General features: G+C 37.2%; 5 protein-coding genes across 7 annotated transcripts; 2 read left to right on the top strand and 3 right to left on the bottom strand.

Moving 5' to 3' along the window:
* The first annotated feature begins 548 nt into the window (after positions 1–548).
* Positions 549–1,635, top strand: LOC111496992 (putative germin-like protein 2-1). The gene is made up of 2 exons (XM_023147589.1): positions 549–748; positions 887–1,635. The coding sequence occupies exons 1-2, from the start codon at positions 637–639 to the stop codon at positions 1,420–1,422; spliced, it is 648 nt and encodes a 215-aa protein (XP_023003357.1). The 5' UTR covers positions 549–636; the 3' UTR covers positions 1,423–1,635.
* A 519-nt stretch (positions 1,636–2,154) lies between these two features.
* LOC111497169 (probable receptor-like protein kinase At1g30570) lies at positions 2,155–6,086 on the bottom strand. The gene is made up of 2 exons (XM_023147860.1): positions 5,149–6,086; positions 2,155–4,990 (listed from the first exon to the last, which is right to left on the bottom strand). Exon 2 carries the CDS (start codon positions 4,954–4,956, stop codon positions 2,440–2,442), a length of 2,517 nt encoding a protein of 838 aa, XP_023003628.1. The 5' UTR covers positions 4,957–4,990; positions 5,149–6,086; the 3' UTR covers positions 2,155–2,439.
* A 1,506-nt stretch (positions 6,087–7,592) lies between these two features.
* On the bottom strand, positions 7,593–14,386 carry LOC111496974 (WPP domain-associated protein-like). Of its 2 annotated transcripts, XM_023147570.1 has the most exons (7): positions 14,123–14,386; positions 13,849–13,922; positions 11,331–13,703; positions 10,118–10,244; positions 9,349–9,450; positions 8,294–8,369; positions 7,593–8,084 (listed from the first exon to the last, which is right to left on the bottom strand). In XM_023147570.1, exons 3-6 carry the CDS (start codon positions 13,676–13,678, stop codon positions 8,298–8,300), a joined length of 2,649 nt encoding a protein of 882 aa, XP_023003338.1. In that variant the 5' UTR covers positions 13,679–13,703; positions 13,849–13,922; positions 14,123–14,386; the 3' UTR covers positions 7,593–8,084; positions 8,294–8,297. The 2 variants fall into 2 exon arrangements, with proteins under 2 accessions (XP_023003338.1, XP_023003337.1); XM_023147569.1 differs by lacking the exon at positions 13,849–13,922 and having other exon boundaries at positions 14,123–14,385.
* A 1,523-nt stretch (positions 14,387–15,909) lies between these two features.
* LOC111497130 lies at positions 15,910–16,871 on the top strand. Its single transcript, XM_023147799.1, has one exon. The coding sequence runs from the start codon at positions 16,205–16,207 to the stop codon at positions 16,613–16,615; it is 411 nt and encodes a 136-aa protein (XP_023003567.1). The 5' UTR covers positions 15,910–16,204; the 3' UTR covers positions 16,616–16,871.
* A 346-nt stretch (positions 16,872–17,217) lies between these two features.
* On the bottom strand, positions 17,218–20,896 carry LOC111497129 (ADP-ribosylation factor GTPase-activating protein AGD12-like). 2 transcript variants are annotated; one of them, XM_023147798.1, is made up of 9 exons: positions 20,641–20,896; positions 19,948–20,037; positions 19,780–19,861; positions 19,594–19,669; positions 19,019–19,182; positions 18,547–18,679; positions 18,201–18,326; positions 17,981–18,076; positions 17,218–17,748 (listed from the first exon to the last, which is right to left on the bottom strand). In XM_023147798.1, the coding sequence occupies exons 2-9, from the start codon at positions 19,970–19,972 to the stop codon at positions 17,467–17,469; spliced, it is 984 nt and encodes a 327-aa protein (XP_023003566.1). In that variant the 5' UTR covers positions 19,973–20,037; positions 20,641–20,896; the 3' UTR covers positions 17,218–17,466. The 2 variants fall into 2 exon arrangements, with proteins under 2 accessions (XP_023003566.1, XP_023003564.1); XM_023147796.1 differs by having other exon boundaries at positions 19,948–20,041.
* Between the last annotated feature and the right edge of the window lie 393 nt (positions 20,897–21,289).

Here is a 21,289-nt window from a genome sequence, read left to right on the forward strand (position 1 = left end):
GGAGAGAGGAAGAAAGCATTTCTTACAAGAGTGTAGAAACTGCTCCCTAGTAGACTCATTTTAAAATTGTGAGAATGATGGTGACACATAACAAAGCAGACGATATCTGTTGGCAGTGAGCTTGAACTATTATAAAAGTATTCTTTTAGATCTCACTTATTTTGACAAATTCAATAAATATGTGCATGAAGTATGAAATAAATCTTCAAAATTATTAATAAATAAGTCCTAAAAAATAGCTTTCGTATGAGAATGAGAGAAAACAAAGTGAAGACTGTTGTGATTATTATAATTTGGTTGTAAGTGTTTAACCATTCATATTTAATGTACTTTCAATACCAAGTCTGTGTTGAACTAAGTCTTGATATCAACCATGAATCATACAAATGTGAAACTCTTTGGTTGGTCAGTCATCAACCCAATTTTATACTTTTTCAAACCTATGAATGGGTAACGCTTTAAGCTACGAAATGTTCTCCAGCCGCCCTTCAATCAACCAAGGATTTTTTAATCATGTATAAGACCAGGCCACCTCCTTGGGGTTCTTATAAATCCATCCACCACAACTCAACGCAAAGCATATCCACTTCGTCTCCTAAACAACAATACCAACTATTTCTCAAGATTTTTTCATCAATGGCCACTCGAATTTTGTTCCTCACATTCCTTGCTATAACTTCTTCCCTTGCTTTGGCATCCGATCCCAGCCCACTTCAAGATTTTTGTGTTGCAGATCCAAACAATCCTTGTAAGTATACGTACATATCAACCTTCTAGTTTGTGTGTTTACTTGTTCAACAGAGTGAACAGAGGTGGTAAAAGAGAATGGATTTGTGGCTGTTTATTGGGATTTAACGTTGATGCTTTGTTTGTTTGTGATATATAGTGAAAGTGAATGGCCTAGTTTGCAAGGATCCCAAACTTGTAGAAGCCAAAGACTTCTTCTGGAGTGGATTGAATGTAGCAGCCGCCATAAACAACCCTGTCGGCTCTCAAGTAACTCCTGTCAATGTTGCCCAAATCCCAGGGCTCAACACTCTTGGCATCTCTCTTGCTCGCATCGACTTCGCCCCATGGGGCATCAACGCTCCCCACACACACCCTCGCGCCTCCGAAATCTTGACAGTCCTTGAAGGCACACTCCTCGTTGGCTTTGTCACCTCCAACACGGAAAACCGTCTCATAACCAAGACGTTGAACAAGGGCGACGTGTTCGTGTTCCCAGTGGGTCTAATTCACTTCCAACAGAATATCGGGTATGGCCCTGCAGTTGCCCTTGCAGCTTTGAGCAGCCAAAACCCAGGTGTTGTTACCATTGCAAATGCAGTTTTTGGATCAAAGCCGGACATCTCCACTGATATCCTTGCAAAGGCCTTCCAAACTGATCCCGCTATTATAAGCAACATTCAGGCCAAGTTTTAGAGAGTATCAGGGTTTGATTCTGGGTGTGTTCTGTACTGATCTTCATATTCTAGTTGTATTGTTATGGTCACGTTTGGTAGCTGTGTTGTCTTGTTTTCAGTTTGGCTATGAAGGTTGATTCCTTATTGTATTCATTTTCAGAATTTGTCTCAATACTAGTATACGTGAGATTCTTCGATTTATGAAATGATTATTTTTCTCAGCTTCATCCAATTCTATCTGATTTTGAGCGGATCTTCTGCTGTCTATCCTTTTTATTTTGAAGGTTTCTGAAAAGAGATCAATAGAGACGCAAGTTGATGTGTCTTCGTTACTAATTGTTGTGATTTAGGAGTTTAAAATGGATGATGGAATAGAGAACTATATCGTAACCAAAGGACAGTACGTCGACAACCACAAGCATTTTCGATAGCCACACCGATTGTGATGTTGCACATGTAGGTGACTCACGGGCGGTGGTATGCAGGAATGGCTCGGCAAAACCAATTACATTCGGTCACAACTAGAGAAGGAGAAGGAGCTCGTTGAAAGCCAAAGCGGCTTTGTTGTACAAAGGCTAGGTCCTTTGACAGCATCGGAATCTGCAAATAAACTCTAAGATGATTTTCTACAAGTATTGAATGGCGCTTTGTTTTGGTCTTTTTGTTTGAAAATGAAGGTGATGTCAAACTAGGAGGCCTATGATTGCATCAGAGAAATGATAGCAGATGATAGCAGACTCAACAAAACAAATGATACCAAACCACACAAACAAATGATATTTGGAGGAAACTGAGCAGAATCTGAAAGATGTTTATATAGAGCTGCAAGCAGAGAAGCCTAGCATGCATGTATAATCAATTACATTTTGAGCAACACAACAACGCAGCCATCAGTAAAGAGCTAAAAGGCAACAGGAAAATCTAAGATTCATAATGCTATAATAATGGAAGACAACTTCAAAAGAATATGAAAAATAAATAAATATATTTAATTGAATATGGGCAGTTGGCCTTACTCGTAATGTAAGCAAATCTACTAGCATAAGTGGTCAGTTGGGGTTGAAGCTTTCAAGTTGGAGCTCTCGCCGATCTGTTCGTCAGCCTGCGCTCCTTCCGACTCTACCCTGCAAGAACTTTCTGCTTCATTGGTGCGGATCCAAGCATCATGGAGTTGCAAAGCATATTCTAGGTGCCATAAAACTTCCCCCATTGTTGGACGAATCTTCCCTTCATCAGCAAGGCATTTTTCTGCTATCTCGCCAAATGTTTTCAGAGACTCGGGGCAATATTTGTCGTTGAGACGCGGATCGATGATGGTGTGCAGCAACTTCTTGCGTTGCCATTTCATTGCCCATTCCGCAAGATTTATCTGATCCTTGGGCAAGGTTGGGTTTATAACAGCTCGAGCACAAACAACTTCCAACAATACCACGCCAAAAGAATAGACATCAGATTTTTCACTCAGCTGCTGCCGCCTAAAATACTCCGGATCCAGGTACCCAAAGCTGCCCTTTACTGCAGTACTAACATGGGTATGATCCAAAGCAGGCCCTGTTTTTGAAAGACCAAAGTCAGACATTTTTGCCACAAAGTTCTCATCCAAGAGTATGTTGGTTGTCTTCACATCTCTGTGGATTATTCCTCTCTCAGCTCCTGTGTGAAGGTAATGGAGTCCCCTGGCTGCTCCAATGCACACTTCCAATCGCTGCTTCCATGTCAAAGGTGGGAGATCACTCCCAAAGAGATGGCTTCTTAAGGTTCCATTCCCCATGTACTCATAAACCAAGATCATTTCCTTCTGCTCATCGCAAAACCCAATCATCGAGACCAAATGCCTATGCCTAAGTTTAGAAAGCATTTCGATTTCGGTCTCGAACTCGGTAAGTCCCTGCTGTGACTGTGGGTTGGCTCTCTTGATAGCCACAAGAGTACCATCATCAATCTCCCCTCTGTAGACCTTACCAAAACCCCCAACACCAATCAGCAGAGCTTCATCAAATTTATCGGTCGCTGCAAGAATTTCAGCTAATGTAAACCATTTACCAACTCTTATGGTTGGCATGGACCCAAATACACTTTGGCCACCCCCCAAGGATCCTCTGGCATAAGTGTTGGAGACAGTGGCCCCACGGCTGGATCCTGCTCTCCACCTAGAACAGCTCTTCTTAGTAAAATCCTCTCTCCGGAATCTGCAGAAATAGATGATGAGAATGGTAATAACAGCAAGGAAAACAACAGAGGCTAAACCTGCTCCAACGCCTATCCAAAGAGTTAGAGATTTCGAATTTCCCATTGATTCCTCTAAGGCATTAAACCTATCAATGTACGCAAGATTCCCATTTTGACTCAGCTTAAAGATTTCTAGCCCATTCAAGAGAGCATCTGTTCCTGCAGCACCTGCAGCTGTATCAGGGCCTAATTGAATCCAAAGGGTGTTGATTTTGGATGATATTGGTTCAAGAAAATCCACATGATATGCTTTGTTTATTCCCCCTGCTCTATCAAACACATCAAAATTCTCAAATGCAGTCCTGTTGTTTATGTAAATCTTGAAAACCCTCTGTCTTGCCTTCTCATACAACAGCTCACAGAAATGCAATCTAATCAAATACTCGAACCCGGGATGAACTTCGAACTTCCACGACATGTTGAACCTTTTCTCCAGCACTTCGGTCTCGGACATCGTCCTGGCTGTTTCGTACACAGGGAGTGGAGCTACAATGGAGTCATTCATGGAAGCATAGGTTATATTAGAACTGTTATGTATCTCAAACCCAGCATCTGCTGTAATCATATAACTCGAGTCCACTTCCCACATTCTCCAACCATTTGAATCTTGAGCGGGCTTGATCTCCGGACCTCCAACATTCAATCTGTACATAGTTTCAGATCCCCTTTCACTCACATTCAAGCTAACAGCATTTCCACCCACCTTATTAATCGAACCTGCAAAGAGCTCATCCACCAGGGGGACGATTTCAATAGCATTAATGAACCCAAATGATCCACCAGACGGGGAGAACTCAAGAACAAATGCCTCTGAATTGACAACAATAATGAACTCTTTAATCAAAGAGAACCAACTTGAATTGATCCCAGACCGCTGAAATTCCAAATTCTTATATGCAATCTCATTGGGAACATTCAACTCCGAAACCAGTCTAAGACCATTTGCTGAGACAGAAAATGAGGACTCGTTCACATTGAGGTTTTCAAAAGGGAAGGGGCAGAAATGGAGCCGAACAAAATGATTACCCCAAACGCCTTTGAAAGTATAGTTTAGGGAATTAGTAAAAAGCCGAGCAGTTTTATACAGCGGCTCAAAGACTGAATCGCCGTTTAGAGTGGCTGTGGAGGCATTGATATTAGCACCAAGATTGCCCACAGAAAAGTTCCCTTCAGAACTCAGGTCGCCAATCCATTTCCGACCATCAACAGTTTCATTTGAAGTTGAGCCACAGTCGATGAAAATGGAATTGGAGTTGGATTCTCCAGTTTGTACACACCCAGAAATTATCATCAGGAGTAGTGACAGAATCAAGAACTTCCCCATCTTCCCCAATAAACAAAATCTTGTGTTGTATGCTCTTTAATAACAAAAGAAAAAAGAAAATATCAACTATGTTTTCAACCAACACTCATGAACAAACAAGAGAGTCCTAAACCCATCAAAACCCATTACGTAAATGAATGCGCCACGCTTGAAGAAAAGACATTCTCACCTATACAAGAACATTGTAGTTACCTTAACTATACTAATGGGCGCATCTGAAAGAGAAAGCCAAAGAAACCCAACAGCAAATGCTTCATGGAAAATGGAATCAGCCATTATCTCTTACCAACAACCTCAGATAAGTGGCAGATCTGAGCAACAAGAACTGAGAAGGAAAAAGGGGTCTCAACAGGATACAGAAACTAAATTAAACAGAGAAGAAAAAGAACAAACCCCCACAAGAAAACCAAGGAAGGAGCACTGGAAAAGGGCTCTCTCTCTCAAGAAAACAAAGGAGAAATTAGAACATGGGTTGTTGTTGTTGGCAACAGATGGGAAAAGGGTAGATATGATAATTGCTTTGTTGCCATATCTTCTTCATCGAAGAGCCAAAAAAAAATATGACACAGTTGAAACGCACGCAGGAAATACAAATTCCCGGAAATGGAATGAGTAATGTAACTGAAATGCAGAGTTTTGTTTTCACTGTTTGTATTTTTCTCTCACAGAGCTATTTGTTTTATGGAATTGAGAATTGGTATGGAAGAGGCAGGTTTTGGGTGTGCCAGAGAAGGGTTTGGCTCCATTATTTGCGAGGTGGGTCACATGCTCATGTCTGGAGGAAGATAAGCAAAGCAATTATTCTTGCGCCATTTTCTCAAAAACCTACCATTCTTATACACTTGGTAGAGACTAAAAAAGCAAGCTTTCTGGCTTGTCTTCTGCTATTCCGTACCACATGGTACCCCTAACACTTCCCTTCAAAACCCAGTCTTCGTTTTGGTTCAATTTTATAAAACAAATGCCTTCCACTTCCCACCTCTACAACTAAATTTGAATGCGATATTGGAGCTTCTTTTACCTTTTTTGGGGCTTCGAGCTCAACTGTTTTGTTGCTGAAAAAGGAATGTTATTCATTCTATTTCTAAATCTAAAACAAATGGAATGGTACAAAATGAGAATGCAGACTTAATTTTGTCAATTAGAGCTCAGACTCTGCTGTCTGCTTCAACTTTCATGAACCTCACCCGAACAAAATACAGAACAAATCAAAACAGAACCTTTTCCTTTCTTGCAGTTGGCCAATAAATTTTTGCCGCCCTTACCAGAATCTAATGAATACCTGCATATGCCACTGTTTCTCCAGCCAAATTGAACTAAATTCACGGTCATTTTACCCTAATACTCACACTATAAGAAAATAAATTAAAGTCGTAAATGAAAAAACAAATTTGGTTTAAATAAATATTGCTATTTGTTTTTAAAATATTTATATTCTGTTAAAAATCATAATATTACTCGATCAATACTAGATTGTAAGGAAAATCTGTAAGAAGGTTGAAGGTTGGATGAAAAGGTCAACGTGGTGAAACGTTATTCATTCATATATAATCCAAGCAAGCGTCTCAGTTTTCCTACGAATGTGATAATAAAAGAACAGTCAAAATACAGCCAAGAAATGCATTTTTGTCAGAAAAGGCATCCATCCATCTTCTAAATCAGATTTCTCAGTGCAAAGATAGATGTAAAAGAAAGGCAATGATGATAAGATAAACAGCCCCCTTCCCACAAGATACAAATTAGGATATTATATTTATGAGTCAACAGAGAGAGTTCTATAATGAAGCTGGACCCATTTCATACACATGCTCCTTCAGTTACTTGAGTTCCATGGTTGTTTTAATAATTAGATTTTGAAACCAAAAGAGTTTTGCCTCGAGTCAACCAAAGCTCTTGTTTGTTTCCATACAACAACGTTCCTAATCTCTCTTTTTCTCTAACAAACCCTTGCTAAGATACAAAACTCGAAAGTTGTCATCCAATCAATAAAACATTATGCGTCTACACGCGGATAGGGAGGCGCTCCTACAACAACGAGCCAACAACAAAAGGATCAAAATGGTAACTCTGGTTTAGTAAAAAAAAAAAAATAATAATAATAACGCATTTTCAAATCATCTAAGAAATAATGAATACCTAAAAAGGGACAGCTCTGGCCATCAATGGCCCCTTCATTTGGCCAGACTTCTCAATCACAACGAAAGCTCCTTCCATACAGAGATGCCCCAAAATTTAAACACAAGAAAACCAAGTCTTGCCGAATCCATCATCCATCCATATTTACAACACCCAGACCCAGACCCAGACCCCCCCATTCATTCGATTTGATATGCCAACAACTCTGATTATTTCAATAGCGACAAGCAAACCAATTATTGTGTTTAAGATTAGTGCAGAAAAGGGAAAAGGGAAAAGGGAAAAGGAACAGGCGAGGTTATTAAAAGCCTAAACCCCTTGTCTTCACAGCATGATTTTGACTCTCAAACAACGCCCACACGCAATAAGCTAAACAAACAATGAAATCACCGACAGTCTCTATCTTAACAAAACTCCTTTCTGATTAGTTATACAACTCTCTAATCTAAGTTCAACTTTATCCATCTTGTGAAAGGAGACAGTTGAAGTGTTCCAATTCCTGAAATTTGATCACTGCCAATCGTAGCCATATATAGAGAAAAGAACATGAATTTTCTATGTAAATAGACTATCCTTCATTTGATTTACTAGATGAAAGAACCTTTACAACAAATGGTAGAGAGAAGAAACCTATGAGAAACAATAAACATATAACAAAAAGAACCCTAAGGGTTAAACTGAACGAGAAGCCTACAAACCCTGAGACAAAAAGAATGTGGCGTATTTATACCTACAAATCCTGTTCTCCAATCTGTATTGCTGTTGTGTTAATCCAATTCTGCCTATAGATTTCTCAGATTAACGTCCGGTGAGATTAGGACTGGTAACTGAAGTTTTGAGGACATGCGTTTCCTGCCTCCACACGGCTAGTTAACTATCTACTTACAGTCGTTTTTCCCTTTTTGGAGGGAATGTATAGCTTAGAAATAATGCCTTTCCAGAAATCCGGTCATTGCAAAACATGCAGCGGCAGGGAACTCACGGCCTTTACCCTGTTCAATGAAAAACAAACCCAAAGGAAAAAGTATGATGATTGTTTCCCAGCAAATACCCCAATAAGCACAAGAATTCATTGTATTTATCATCTTCAAAATGGAATCCATTCAAAGTTGCATCTAAATTACAACGTACTGTATCGCTAGAAACTCAATAAAAAGGAGTTGCAATGGATTAGATTGTGACTTTTGAATATAGACATTACCTCATCAAAGCATGTCAAAAGCTTCTGTCGTATCTCTGCTCAGTTCTCTTTTTAAAAGCTTCAAGACCTTAACTATCTATAATTAAAAAAAAAAAAATCCCAAGTATAAATTATCGACGATTATTGACAAGTGAAAATTAAAAAAATTTATTTAATCACAGAAGATCCCATAACTTATTTTACTTCAAGCACGCAATATAACCATCCACAAAAGTTATAATCGACAAATGGAGTTAGATAGCAAGCTGACAGTCAATGGTAAATGGACCCCATTGATCCTCAACAAATGGAAGGCGTAGGTTAAATCTTAATGATAATCGAGATGATCAATTACAGGCAATCAGGATAAATAAAGGATTTTGAGGTTAATGATGCAAAATAGTTTTTGGTCGTCAACCTTCCAAAAGACCTTCCTTAACCATGTACAAGGATGAAAAAGAACATATAAATCTAAAAAAAATAGAGCCAAAACGTTTAACTACTTTACATTATAACCAATTCAATTAAATCCCCCATCCAATCAAATAAGTGAAAGAATTCCAAATTGCATCTCTGTGTTCACCCAAAGATGTAAAGGCTTTTGATAGGACTAGATAGAAAATGGTAATGTGGTAATTAAAATGGTAGTTTCTAAGGAGTTGGTTAGAGACTAGTTGTTCTAACTAGAGGAATCGAATGGCAAGGAAGGGAGGTGATTGTTTAGACTTGAGAGAGAAGAAATCTGAATTTCTCAAACTACTTGAAACTTGGGTAATTTTTTATCTATCCCCCCGTACGGATTTTAATGTCTTATTATCTGCTTCCTATCAAATTTTCACAGTATAATTCAAATATTCAAGCACATAAAGAAAAATGGTTTCAAAGCATGTATCCCGCATTCAAGTAATAAACTGAAAACCTTCAAATTAAAAGGACAACCTTAATATTTTCAGTAAAAATGAATAATTTTTGGATTGAGACTATCCTTCTCTATTTCATGACAGAAGGTATTCTTGAGAATTAACACAATTCAAGAATATAGAAAGTAATTAAGAATTAAATGAAAAGCAACTTACTCCTGGATAATGTTTCAATATTGGTGAATAACTATCAAGAGCATTGTACATCTTTTCAAGAAGTCTTAAAAGCGCATCAACTTCATCCCCCAAAAGATCGACCTGAAACAGAATCGTAAATTAATAGCTGTAAGCCTATAGCAGACGTAGTGAGAGAACAAACACCATATCAAGAGAAAATAAACAAAAGAGAAGATACAGAGTTGACAACCTCTCCCCTATTCTTTGCCTCTATTTCATTCACTCCAGCACATGTAGATTATAAATGCTATCTAATGAACCACAAAATGTAGGATCTCACAATAGCAGCTTACTACATATGACGCTTCTTCAAGACTTTTTTCAAGCAACCAAAGGATTGGGAAGTTCCTCGCTGAGGAACCCTTAAGTTAACTTTAACGTTATTAACAAGCCTGCATTCTTTTTCATTTAATTAATTGAGGAGAACTTTGAACTTTTACACCAGAATCAACAATAGGTTCCTAGAAACTCTTGGAAATGATATCTTAGAAGCATAAATTATTTAATTAGAAAATGGGTTTCGAACATAAAATTAATAGGAATGTTGACTCCCACAGCTAATTAAATGGCAATACTTCTCTAATTTCCAAAGAACGGATGAACCGCAAAATCAAAAAATAGTTCATTGTCAAAAAATATACATAAACCCTATATGGCACCTGGCTGCAAATAGAAGTTCCATAAGCAAAAATCAATATCAGAACATAGAACTAACAAACTGGTTCACTAGGAAAATCTACTTTAGTACCTCAGCTTCAGCCTTTTGAAGGTCAGAACACCTCTTTTCAAGCCTCTGCTTGAAAAGAAAACTGGCTCTTTTCAACATAGAGGCATTATGGACAAGTGACTTTGTCTCAGAACTCAAACTCTCCAACCTGAAAGCAAGACTACATTAATGGCTTCAGATAATAAATTTTAACACAAGCGAGAACGTAGTATTTAAATCAAAATATATAATGACCTAATTAAGAAAAGTCAAGGCGATGCCTAGTAATTTTTACTCATTTAAGAGACAAAATAGGAGGTTTAAGCATTCCAATGAATGGATAATTAAACAGAGAGGTAGTGGGGGTTGGCACAAACTAGGGGAAGACAGAAATCAAATAAGGATTAGTTTGGCTCATTCACGCACATGCTTGTGAAAAAATAATATTTCTCTAAAAACTTCAAGATATGTACTTCTGGACGAGTTCCTTTGTTTAATCAAAACATGGAGTTACATGAATCCTGATATGTTCTTTGGTTTAATTAAAACGTGGAGTGATCAATCATCAGAGCAATTTTTTCAGCAATAACTCAATAAGGTTGTAAATAATTTCACACTGGTTAAGGTTCTTATCCCAAAGTATCAAAGGGAACAAGAAGATGTAAACTCGATCATGTCATTCAATTCAAGACAAAGAACTGTTTTGTAAACCAAAAATGAAACTTTTCAATGAAGAGATGATAAGAGACTAAAGCTCAAAGGAAACAAACTCCAAAAAAAAAGAAAGCATTCCTGAAATAGTGATGCTATCATATACCAGGGTTAACAAAATCAGTTACTTCATATATGCAAATATGAAGGCAAAATCTCATTATGGTAAGGCATGATAATGTGCCTAAAGCCAAAGAAGACATGAAAAGGTAATGCTATCACTAAAAAACAGAAATCTTGCAGTCGAGCACTTGAACGAAAATAACTTCGAAGTAATGTTAGGTGTCTTAATAATAGACTTGGAGGCATGATGAGCAACAACTCCATCTTAATGTCCAATATTTTCTTAGAATCTTGTTCGAAAGGCATTGGTGAGTGGAAAATGTAATAAGATAACAGTAAAACTGAAACCCACTCAGGACATCAAAACAAATAGCCACGCCAGTGATGAAGAACAAGTGAAATGAAACAATTTTGAAGATTACTAAAAGTTCAAGTTTCAACAACAATATCAGAACAAAATATCAAAGTATTAGCCAAGTACCTTTCATTATTCCTTGAAATATAGTCAACAACTCTATGTTCAAAATCGAAAACCTCTTTCAATAGATCCTGGACAACAAAAATCACTGATTCTATCTGCTTTCTAGATTCCTTTTCTTTCTCCTCGACCAATAACATAGTCTCCTTATGTTCTGACACCATGGCAGCAAGCATCCTCCTCTCTTCATCAACCTTGCTTAATTCTGCCATTGCTTGTTCAAGGTTCTGTTTTGACTCGCAAGTTTCCACCTCAAGTAATTCAACTTTCTGCATGGCCTCTGTAAATTTAAGATTGGCAGTATTGGACTCTTCTTGGCTTTTCAAAATAAGTATTTCCTGCATGTTGGTCTGATCCTTCAAAGAATCAACCTCTTCATAAGCTAAAGCCACCTTCTCTTTCTCTTTTTCTAATTCAAAAGTTATTTCTTGCACACGTTGTTCTTTTTCTTTTAATGATGATCTCATTGATAATAATTCTGCTTCTAACTTTTCTTTTTCAAAAGCCGCTACTCCTAATGCCTCACCACAATGAAACACCTTCATTTCAAGGGACAGTCGAATTCTCATCTCTTCCATATATCTGCTGTTCAAGCTAGACATTTTCTCCTCAGCTTCTTTCAAAGATTCTTGTAAAACCACTCCCAGAATACCTTGCATAATGACGGATTCCTCATCTAAATGTTCATTTTCAGATGAACTAGGAAGCTCACCTATGAAAGAAGCTCCTTGGAGGATGGTTTTATAAATTCCTTGCACGATATCATATCTCAAAGCTGACTCCTCTGTGGTGTATCTGATTTGGTCTATCATCTCCCTTAAAAAGCATTTGACTATATCCTCACAAATTGAGGCTTCAAATTGTGCATCCTGCATTTCACATGTAATTTTTTCAATCGTATTCAATGACTTCACATGTAAAAGAGAATGTTGGGATATTTGCTCAGCGTGGCTTGAAACTTGAGAAGACAAACATTTAACCTCCTTTATCTTTTCTCCAAGCAAGTCATTAAGGTGGTGATTTTCTGAAAGAAGAGACTCCAATCTTTTCCTCATTGTCCCCAGGTTCTCATCATTAGCATAAGATGACTGTATTTTCTCATTTTCCATAACAATGTCATCTAATTTTAGAATAATGTCAGGGATTTTTCTCCTTAGTATGTCAAACTCTTTATCCTTCTTCAATAAAGATGACTTCTCTTTTTCTTTCAAAAGTTCTCTCTTGAGGGTGAAATTTTCTTCAGTAATTTGATGTACTTGGGACTCGTGGTTTCTACTCATTTTTGTCATCTCAGCATTGAAATGATTAATTAATTCATCTCTAGTCAAATGCTTCAGACGAGCAGGGTCCACATTCGTCGGATGATTTGTCTTTGACATTTCATGTTTGCCATTTCCTTCCCAAAGCAAAGTCGATGGAGTCATATGTAACTTGCGATGGGAATGATCAGAATCCATAGAACTATAGGAAATCAAATGTCCAATTTCTGAAGGAGATAGTGATTTCAAAATGATATCTAATTCTTGACGTAAACATGAAATTTCTTTAATCTTTTCGGCTGAGATCTTTCTTTCATTACTCAAAATTTTAGCGTTTTGGACCCACAGTTTCTCCTCAAACTCTTCCTGAACACAACAGATATAATTTCTAAAAACCATGCCTTCAATATCTTCCAGGTACTCCTGCTCAACTTGCCACTGACCAAGAGATGCTTTGGACAATTGAACTATGTCTTCCACCTGCTTATAGTAAGTGTCTAGATTATCTTGAAGATCATCAACGATTTTATCGACATCAACACATCTTGAAGATGCTTTTTCTTGTAGTATACCACTCAATCCTAGTCCAACCAACTCAGAGCCTGAATTGATCTTTCTAATTGAGTTTTCTCCTCTTATTCTATCAATTTCTTTCCTTAGTTTCTTGAAGTTCTCCTCAGTTGAATTCTTTAGGCTGCACATGGATTCCCTCATTTCATCATACTCAAAAAATGCATCAGAGATGCTGTCATTTCTATTATGTTCAGTACTTTTTGGCTTCCACGACGTCGATGGAGACACCAAGAACTCATTTTTCTCAGATCCCAAGTGGTAAGAGTGTACTATTTCTTTCAATTCAGACACCTCCAGTTCTTTCTGAGTGATTTTCTCATGCGCCTCCTGAGAAATTGCATTTACCATACCCTTGATGACAGAGTCACTTACCATCCTCGAAATGGTCAGCCGATCATTGATGTCTTGCAAATAAGAGTCCAAGTCCTCGAGAATGTCGTCGCCCAAATCCTCATCGAGTTTATCACTATCACTAAGCTCCATCTTACCGTTCTCCTCCAGAGGCGCATTTGCGTCCATATCTTCTCAGACTTGCAATGGCATCCTAACGAGGAAAACAATACAACTCACATGTTATTGAGTTTAAAAAAAATATAACAAATATGACCGAATCGGAAGGGCGTGAACCATATCATAGAAGAGTGAACCAGATCATTTAGAAGATGAATGAGCATGAGACTAAAACCTACTCTTCTATGGCATCAAAATTCCGAGGAAAACAAAATTCCCGTTTCACTGTTATGGTACAGAGTAAATCGGGTTCCTCGTATCAAAATCAGCCAAATTTTCAGAACTCCCTTTTCCCAAAGGCTTCATTGGCAACTGACCATTAGCTCGAGAACCAAAAAGGCAGCAACTAAAGTGCCAATTCAGTGCAAGTCGAGCAAGGAACACTACACCGAATACAAAAAACCCAACAGGAAGAATCAAAACACCAGGAAAACAAACACAATTTGTACTTACTGTTGAAGCAGACCAGAAAACAAGTACTGGCAAAATTAACGGTCAACAGCTTCTGAAAACCTCAAGAAGACAAGGGAGAAAAATCTTCCAGGGTCCCCCACTGGTGAGCCAGCAATAATTCTGTTTATGAGTTCAGCTAAATTAGGGTTTTGGTGAGAAAAACGAAAGCAAGGTGGAAGGGAAGGACTTGTTGAGCGGGAGAGGGAAGGTAGAATTTAGAAACAGGAACCGACCCTCCAGAATAGAAGGTATTTACAACATTTGCCCCCATCCAAACTGTAAATTAATTCCTTCTTTTTTTTTTCTTTTTTTTTTTTTTTCCGATGTTTTGGAACTGATAAACTAGACTAACTAATTAAAAAACCAATATAACATTTAATATATTCGGGGGATATATCCAAAATTGATAATTTGTTTGTATTTGAATATTCAGCCATTTTGTTGACATTTCTCTTTTTCTTCTTTTTACTTATATATTTTTTAAAAATATAATTGTACATAGTTTGACTTTTATTTCTGTATCATTTCTATTTACAAGTTTTGTTTTTTAGGAAAATTTTTGAAATTATTAGCCTAGCTTTTTAAGCCTTGATTTTATGAAGGAAAATTTGAGGATGGTTATAGATAAATCTATATCTAAAATGAAATTTAGCCATGAAACGCCAAAAGCTCATAATCCCACCTTAGCTTGAGTTGAGCCAATCTGAAATGTTGTGGGCATACGATTCACCGTAGAAGCCTGATTCAACCCAATCCTATTGAAAAAATGAGAGGAAACTTTAAGTCATCTCTGCATAAACACCCCGTTATAACTCCATTAGAGATACTGAGCCTGAAAAAAGAGAGAAGAAAAGTGAGATTGCTTAGTTGCAAAGCAACAATTATGTTCATACTTTATTAATCCTTCAATTGCTGTTGGGTCCTTCTGTCCATATTAATAATTGATTCAATAGGAGTGGTTGGAAGACCACTTCTTCTGGGCCTCACTTTTTTAAATAAATAAATAAAGTGGGATTTCTATATGGTTTGTCTATAAAGTAGACCATGATGAAAAAGCCTTGTTTATGATCATTTCACATTTCTTAATAATACTCTATAATCATAATTAACTATTCATTATCCTACCTTACACCCTTCAACCAATTAATTCTTTCTTTACGTGTTACACATTTACTGATCTTTTTAAAAACTATCCTAATATATATTGTTATCTTTAAGAGTATTCACATTACTCACTATCAAAGCTTCATCCTCAATGCCCAGAAGATGAGAGTCTTCACTCAATCATGGCGCCCTGCTGCAGACCGAGAGCTCAAAGGGGTTGTAGCCATGGCCCATGGCTACTCCTCTGACAGCGGATGGATCTTCGAGCTCACTGCTGTCGCCATAGCCAAATATGGGTTCCTTGTTTGCTCTCTGGATCTTCAAGGTCATGGCCGCTCCGAAGGCTCCCCTGGTTATATCCCAGATATCGAACTCCTCCTTCTTGATTGCACTCTGTTCGAGAACAGAATCCCACCCTTCCTGCCTTTCTCTATGGAGAATCACTAGGCGGCGCAATACTTTCTCTTTGAGTCAATAACAGCATGTCTTTATAATATTTTTAAAATTTTTAATTAAGTCAACCATATATTTATACTTTACAATTAAATAGAACAGTAAGTGAGATTTAAATTCTCATTGACCTAAATAAAATAAAATAAAAGATAATAAAGGATTAGATAATAAGCAAATAAAACTGCGGTTGCAAAATTGTTAAATTATATATGCGGAGAAAAAAAATGTAACTTGTCCGGAAAGCTCAGAGCGTCTGCTCAAACTTTTTCCTGAGAACCAAACAGAGATATAAAGGTTTGCGAAAAAACTGAGAGATTATAAAGCGCGTTCGCTTGCTTCCCCTTCACGCCAAATCCAATCTTCGTCCCATGATTGTTCTTAACACTCTGAATCACTCTTTCCCCTTTCTTCCATTGCCTAATTCAAAAGTTTTTTCCGCGTTATAGTACTCCAAACACAATCGAGGAAGAAGAACGAAGCAAATCGAGACGTACAGCTCGCTTCCTGGTCGAGGAATCAGCGCCGATGATTACTATCAAATCAATGGCAGCGATGGCCGTGTATTTGCTGTTTATCGTCGCAATCGAGGCGGCGCTGGAGATTCGGCCGTCGGAGCATGGTCTGGAGTTTCAGAGCCCTCCGGCAGCGGGAGACAAATCGTCGCCCGAGATGCGGTCGTTCTTCGGAGGAACTTCGTCGCCGACGCCGGAAGTGGCATTGCCGTTGCCGAAGGCGATGAATTCCAGCGAGGCGCCGGGATGGTGGACCCACCGTGACGGTGGAGATAAACGACTCAGAAATGCACTATTGGTGGCGACGGCGGCTTGTGGAATGACAGGTGTCACTTTATTAGTCGGTTCTACGTTATACTACATTTTTAAGGTGAAAAATCAAAGATCATTGCCGCTCTCTTCTAACAACAATAATCACAAATAAAGATAAGATATCATCAACAACTGTGATAATACCATTAGGGTTTACACCAAGAATTTAGCTGTCTTACCCAAACGTCATACTGTTATAGCTTTTGAAATAGTGATATTTCCCAGTTCCAATTTTTTCTTACTGTATGAGATGTCATTTTAATTACGAAATTATACAATTTTATTGCCATTGATTGTATGTTGGGGATCTGTATGCTCATGTATCAATGATTTGTCGATATCAATAAATAAAAAAAAAAAGGAAATTCTTTAAAGTTTTGATTATGTTATTGCTTTGCGTGTTTGCCTCTTCTATAAGAAAATAATATTCTCAACCTAATTTTACATGTAAGCATGAAAACGCGTGGGGACCTGGGGATATTGAGAAGTGTTTCAAAGAAATGTGATAAGATTTGATATTAAAATGATTAGAACAGTGTACCCAATTATTGTTGGAAACATTTTGAGCTATTTTTCTATTCGATCATTTATTACTTTCTTTTTCCAGATGAACATTGATTTAAGTGTTTAAGAAAGATTGTCTTGCCAGATGAACATTGATTTAAGTGTGCAGTATTTTATTTGGTACTGGTTACTCCAGTTTTGAATGAAAAGTGAACAAAAAGAATGTGGCTGACACCATATATTTATAAATTGAAGGAATCAAAGGGTTCATATAGTAAACAAGAATATTGAAAATCTGGAGTGTAGTAGCCTTAAGTTAGTTTGAACTCCAATGCTTTCCAAACTATCAAATGACATGGAGATGCATTGAACATTTAGAGGTTAGAACAAGGACAAACCATGTGAAAACTAACACTCTTGTTTCAATAAAACTGGGAGGGATTTGGGATTTATATTTACCTATTGTTCAAGAGGCATCCATTCTAGCTCTAGATCTAGTTCTCCTGATTCCACATTCTGCAGCTGGAGTGATATCTCTTGCTTTACCTTCCCATCCACAATATTAACGGTGCTATCGCCAATGAGAGCATTATCGTGTGATTTCAGCCATTTTCCAATTTGCATGTTTGAAAACATTCCAGCATCCCCAAATGCCATTGCTGATGTTATCAAGGGCTGGAGATCAATTTCTGCTTCTCCCATTATGTCGTCTGCTGTAAACGTGTCATAGTCGTATACTTGCTGCAATGTGGTGACAAGTATAGATAATTGTAAATAACCATAGCAGTAGAATTTTGAAAAATTAATCAGAAAAAGAACTCGAACTCATACAAGATGTTGGATACTGAATAAAACAATCTCATACAAGATGGTCAGTAAACTAATTAATGGGGAAACTTCTGTGGTTATATTAAGATTAGTATGCTTGGTTAAAAAATGGAGACCAAGTATAAGGAGTTTTAGAAGGACATACCAACTTTAAGGTTCCAAAAGATTGAGGTACAGATAGCATCAGTTCCTCATTCCACACAGGATTCAAGTTGCTCCTGATTATACCTGTCTGGACAGTCTAAAAGAAAAAAACAGCATAATGTTATCATCTACATCAAATAGAACAATCAAAATCTACGGCAGTAATCTACAAATAGATGAACATCAGGCACAAAGAGCTTGTTTGCAAGAAAACTACTAACCTGTTGGCCAAGAGTCAAGACTACATAAGGATCGCTCGACATCATATCCCTGATAGCTAAGTTTGTCCCTTTAATCACTTTCACCTTCAATAATCCAAGAAACTCTACCATACCCTTCTGCAATTGCTTTAAATTTCAGAGATAGGAGAGTTTTAGTAAATATGAAATCGAATAAGGTACAATGTAAGCTGGATGATCATCATTTATCAGTCGAAAACTAATAATTTACACTTCCACATTAGAAAGTATTTCCTATATGCCCTGAAAATGTTTATATGGTAAGCAAGCATGAAGGGTGCAGTTTTGAAGGGAAAAATAATGGAGAAAAGCTTTAGCGAGGACTCACTGATTTTTGTGAAGAATTTGAACGAAAACTGTTCATGACCTTTGAAGCAAAGTTTGCTTGGACATTGTTTTTGTCGGAGTTTGATAAAATTCTCAAGCTCGGTTTCAGAAATTCTTGAAGTTCATATTTGGACCTGCAAAAGAAATTATAGAGACCACAAAAAGTGTCAAATTCATGTAAGTGACCATTCATTGAATCGTTTCTCTTGGAAATTTTACTCATAGTTGATTATTGCCTATTCAATTCAACGCCTGCTAATCCACTGTCAGCACTCAAAACAAAGTAATGTCCTAATTGTTTAAGGAACTACAAAGGATCAGATAAAATAATATCACAAAAGCTCAGAAACAAAGAGCAAATATAATAAGCGTTCATTCTTAAACTTAAATAGTGCATGGCTAGGGAGAAGATGAATTAAGAACAAAAGACCCTTAACATGGATACATTTCACAGTTAGTAAATCATGTCTAACCGAATGAATTTTGAACGTTGTTCATGGGTGGCATCTGGTCCAGGTTTTGAATATCCCTCAGGAATAAAGGCTTCATAAATCGCATTCGCTGAATTATTTCCTCCAATTTCTATCATGGCATCAATTTCATCATCATTCCATTCATCCAACGTCACTGATAACACCTGGTCCAAATCAAGAACCAAAGTCATCCGCAATTATAGTTGGGATAGATCATAACAACTTATGAGCAAGAATCATCTTCGACGGTATGAGGCATTTCAGATAATATCCAAAACCAAATTTGTATGGGGCATATAGACCAAATGTCATATCAACATTGAGATATGGAGGGGTCTACTGTTGTCCTGTCTAGTGGCATCAACGTCACGACCAATACCTTATCATGTAGATGAAACCCTTGGATGTCGAACAAAAAAGGACCATCCATCTCACTAATGTGGTCTAATGGGTCTAGTTCTGAATCCAGTAACTAATCTTTTGAACCTAAATATGTTATTGTCTTCAATGGAATTTATAAAGAGAACAATGCATAAAACCATGTCGATATAACAATATCCAACTTCACTTTTCACCTTTGATATATGTGAACCAAGGCTTCTGTGAACACCACAGCATTTCAAGCATATAAAAACTCCAATATTTGATGACCTGCAAAAAGCATCCTCCTAAATGTTATATACATCCTTAAAAAGTAGTTCATAGCTCTCCAGAAGTGTATAACATTCATTCTATTGCGCAATCGTTTGAACAAAACTTACGCCCATCTAGGATCTAAAGCTCGACAATCTGCACAGAAGCGATTATCCTTTTTAAGCAATAGGTCCCTTAATCTTCTTTTGCCTGAACAAGACAAGAAAAGGCATAACGTTATTTTCCAAGCCACACAAATATATAGTTTGATTCTTCAATTTCAGTGAGGATACCACCTGAGCCAGGCCTTCCAAGTTCCATTGCACGATTATTCTTTGCTCAACCAGCAATCAAGGATCATCCAAAAAATCCTATGGTTCCACAAACTGCCTTCAATAAATTGACAAAAAAAAAACAAAAATTAAATCCTAAAGTCCCCTTATACTCTGAATCAACATAGACATACCAATACGCATTAAATGATATCATTTAGTTCAAAACGAGGTTGCCAGCAGCAAAGGGAAACCCAAATGGCTCATTCCAATGGCAAGAAAACTTAGCAGCCAGAGTTGATTTCAGATTTCAATTTTTTTCCCCTAAAGTTACCTTCATCTCTAAAACAAACAAACTTTGGGACACCATCGGGTGGAAACATAAAATTAAAAGACGAAAAAACGCCTGAAAACCATATCCCCTTCGCATTCAAGCGTGAACAATGTGGTCGATACGTACATATACAAATAAGGTCAAAAGTTGGCAATAACAATGAATCGGTATCAGGAAACGGGTAAGCATCCCAAAATAATAAAACAAGTTCAATCAACGTCTATACCCAAACAAACATGATTGGTGCAGATGGGCAGAATTGAAAGGAAGAACCCAGAAAACGAAAATGGAAATGAAACATATTCGAAACTCAGATTTTGAAATTCCCAGAGATCGAGGCGTGCAGTAAATAAAAGATTGGAGTAGAAATCCATGATAAATACCCAGCGAGACCGGTTGATGAACAAAATCGTCGATGAGAGATGGAGAAAAAAAGGGAATGGGCCGGAAAATCTGAATCTTCAATACCCTGTTGATGTGGGTGATTGAAATTTGCAGAACTCTTCTCTTCCACCCTCTTTTTTTCCTTCAATTTTTTTTTTTTTTTTGTTTTTGTTTTTTGTTGGGGGTGGGGAGAAGGGGCGGTTTGTACCTAGAGAGAGATGGAATGGATATGAATTATTGGCTCCTTTTTTTCGTTTATTATTTTTGGATTTAAAAATTTATAATGAGATATGAATTATTCAATTTGGGGTGGTCGTGGTCGGCCATCAGAATTTCAAAAGCCACGTTGCTTCCTGGTATTGTTTCTAACGACTAACCTTCAAAAAAAAAAAAAAAAAAAAAAAAAAAAAAAAAAAAGCGTTATATTTTAAAATGAATTATTTTTTGTCAAATATTTAATTTTGGAGTTAATTATCTGTATTTTTCTGCTTTTGATTTTTTTTTCAAAGTTGTCAAATTCGACTACTTTGAACGTTATCCATAATTTTTAAACCTTATTATTTCCGGAAGGGTTTGATAAATCAAATAATCCCTATTTATCAATTTGGTCTTTAATTCTTTAAAATATATTTAATATAGGTTTGACAT

This window comes from Cucurbita maxima, unplaced genomic scaffold, assembly GCF_002738345.1.
Source record: "Cucurbita maxima cultivar Rimu unplaced genomic scaffold, Cmax_1.0 Cma_Scf00023, whole genome shotgun sequence".
Classification (NCBI taxonomy): Eukaryota; Viridiplantae; Streptophyta; class Magnoliopsida; order Cucurbitales; family Cucurbitaceae; genus Cucurbita; species Cucurbita maxima.

Coding starts and splice junctions, on each gene's coding strand:
- LOC111497169 (XM_023147860.1), bottom strand. CDS start 4,956: ATGGGGAAGTTCTTGATTCTGTCACTACTCCTGATGATAATTTCTGGG.
- LOC111496974 (XM_023147570.1), bottom strand. CDS start 13,678: ATGGACGCAAATGCGCCTCTGGAGGAGAACGGTAAGATGGAGCTTAGT. Junction 9,451..10,117: donor TTCAAAAGGCTGAAGCTGAG/GTACTAAAGTAG, acceptor ATTCTGTTTCAG/GTCGATCTTTTGGGGGATGA. Junction 8,370..9,348: donor TATTGAAACATTATCCAGGA/GTAAGTTGCTTT, acceptor TTTTAATTATAG/ATAGTTAAGGTCTTGAAGCT.
- LOC111497129 (XM_023147798.1), bottom strand. CDS start 19,972: ATGGAACTTGGAAGGCCTGGCTCAG. Junction 19,670..19,779: donor GCTTTAGATCCTAGATGGGC/GTAAGTTTTGTT, acceptor TGCTTTTTGCAG/GTCATCAAATATTGGAGTTT. Junction 19,183..19,593: donor TTGGTTCACATATATCAAAG/GTGAAAAGTGAA, acceptor GATTTGGACCAG/GTGTTATCAGTGACGTTGGA.
- LOC111496992 (XM_023147589.1), top strand. CDS start 637: ATGGCCACTCGAATTTTGTTCCTCACATTCCTTGCTATAACTTCTTCC. Junction 749..886: donor TGCAGATCCAAACAATCCTT/GTAAGTATACGT, acceptor TGTGATATATAG/TGAAAGTGAATGGCCTAGTT.
- LOC111497130 (XM_023147799.1), top strand. CDS start 16,205: ATGATTACTATCAAATCAATGGCAGCGATGGCCGTGTATTTGCTGTTT.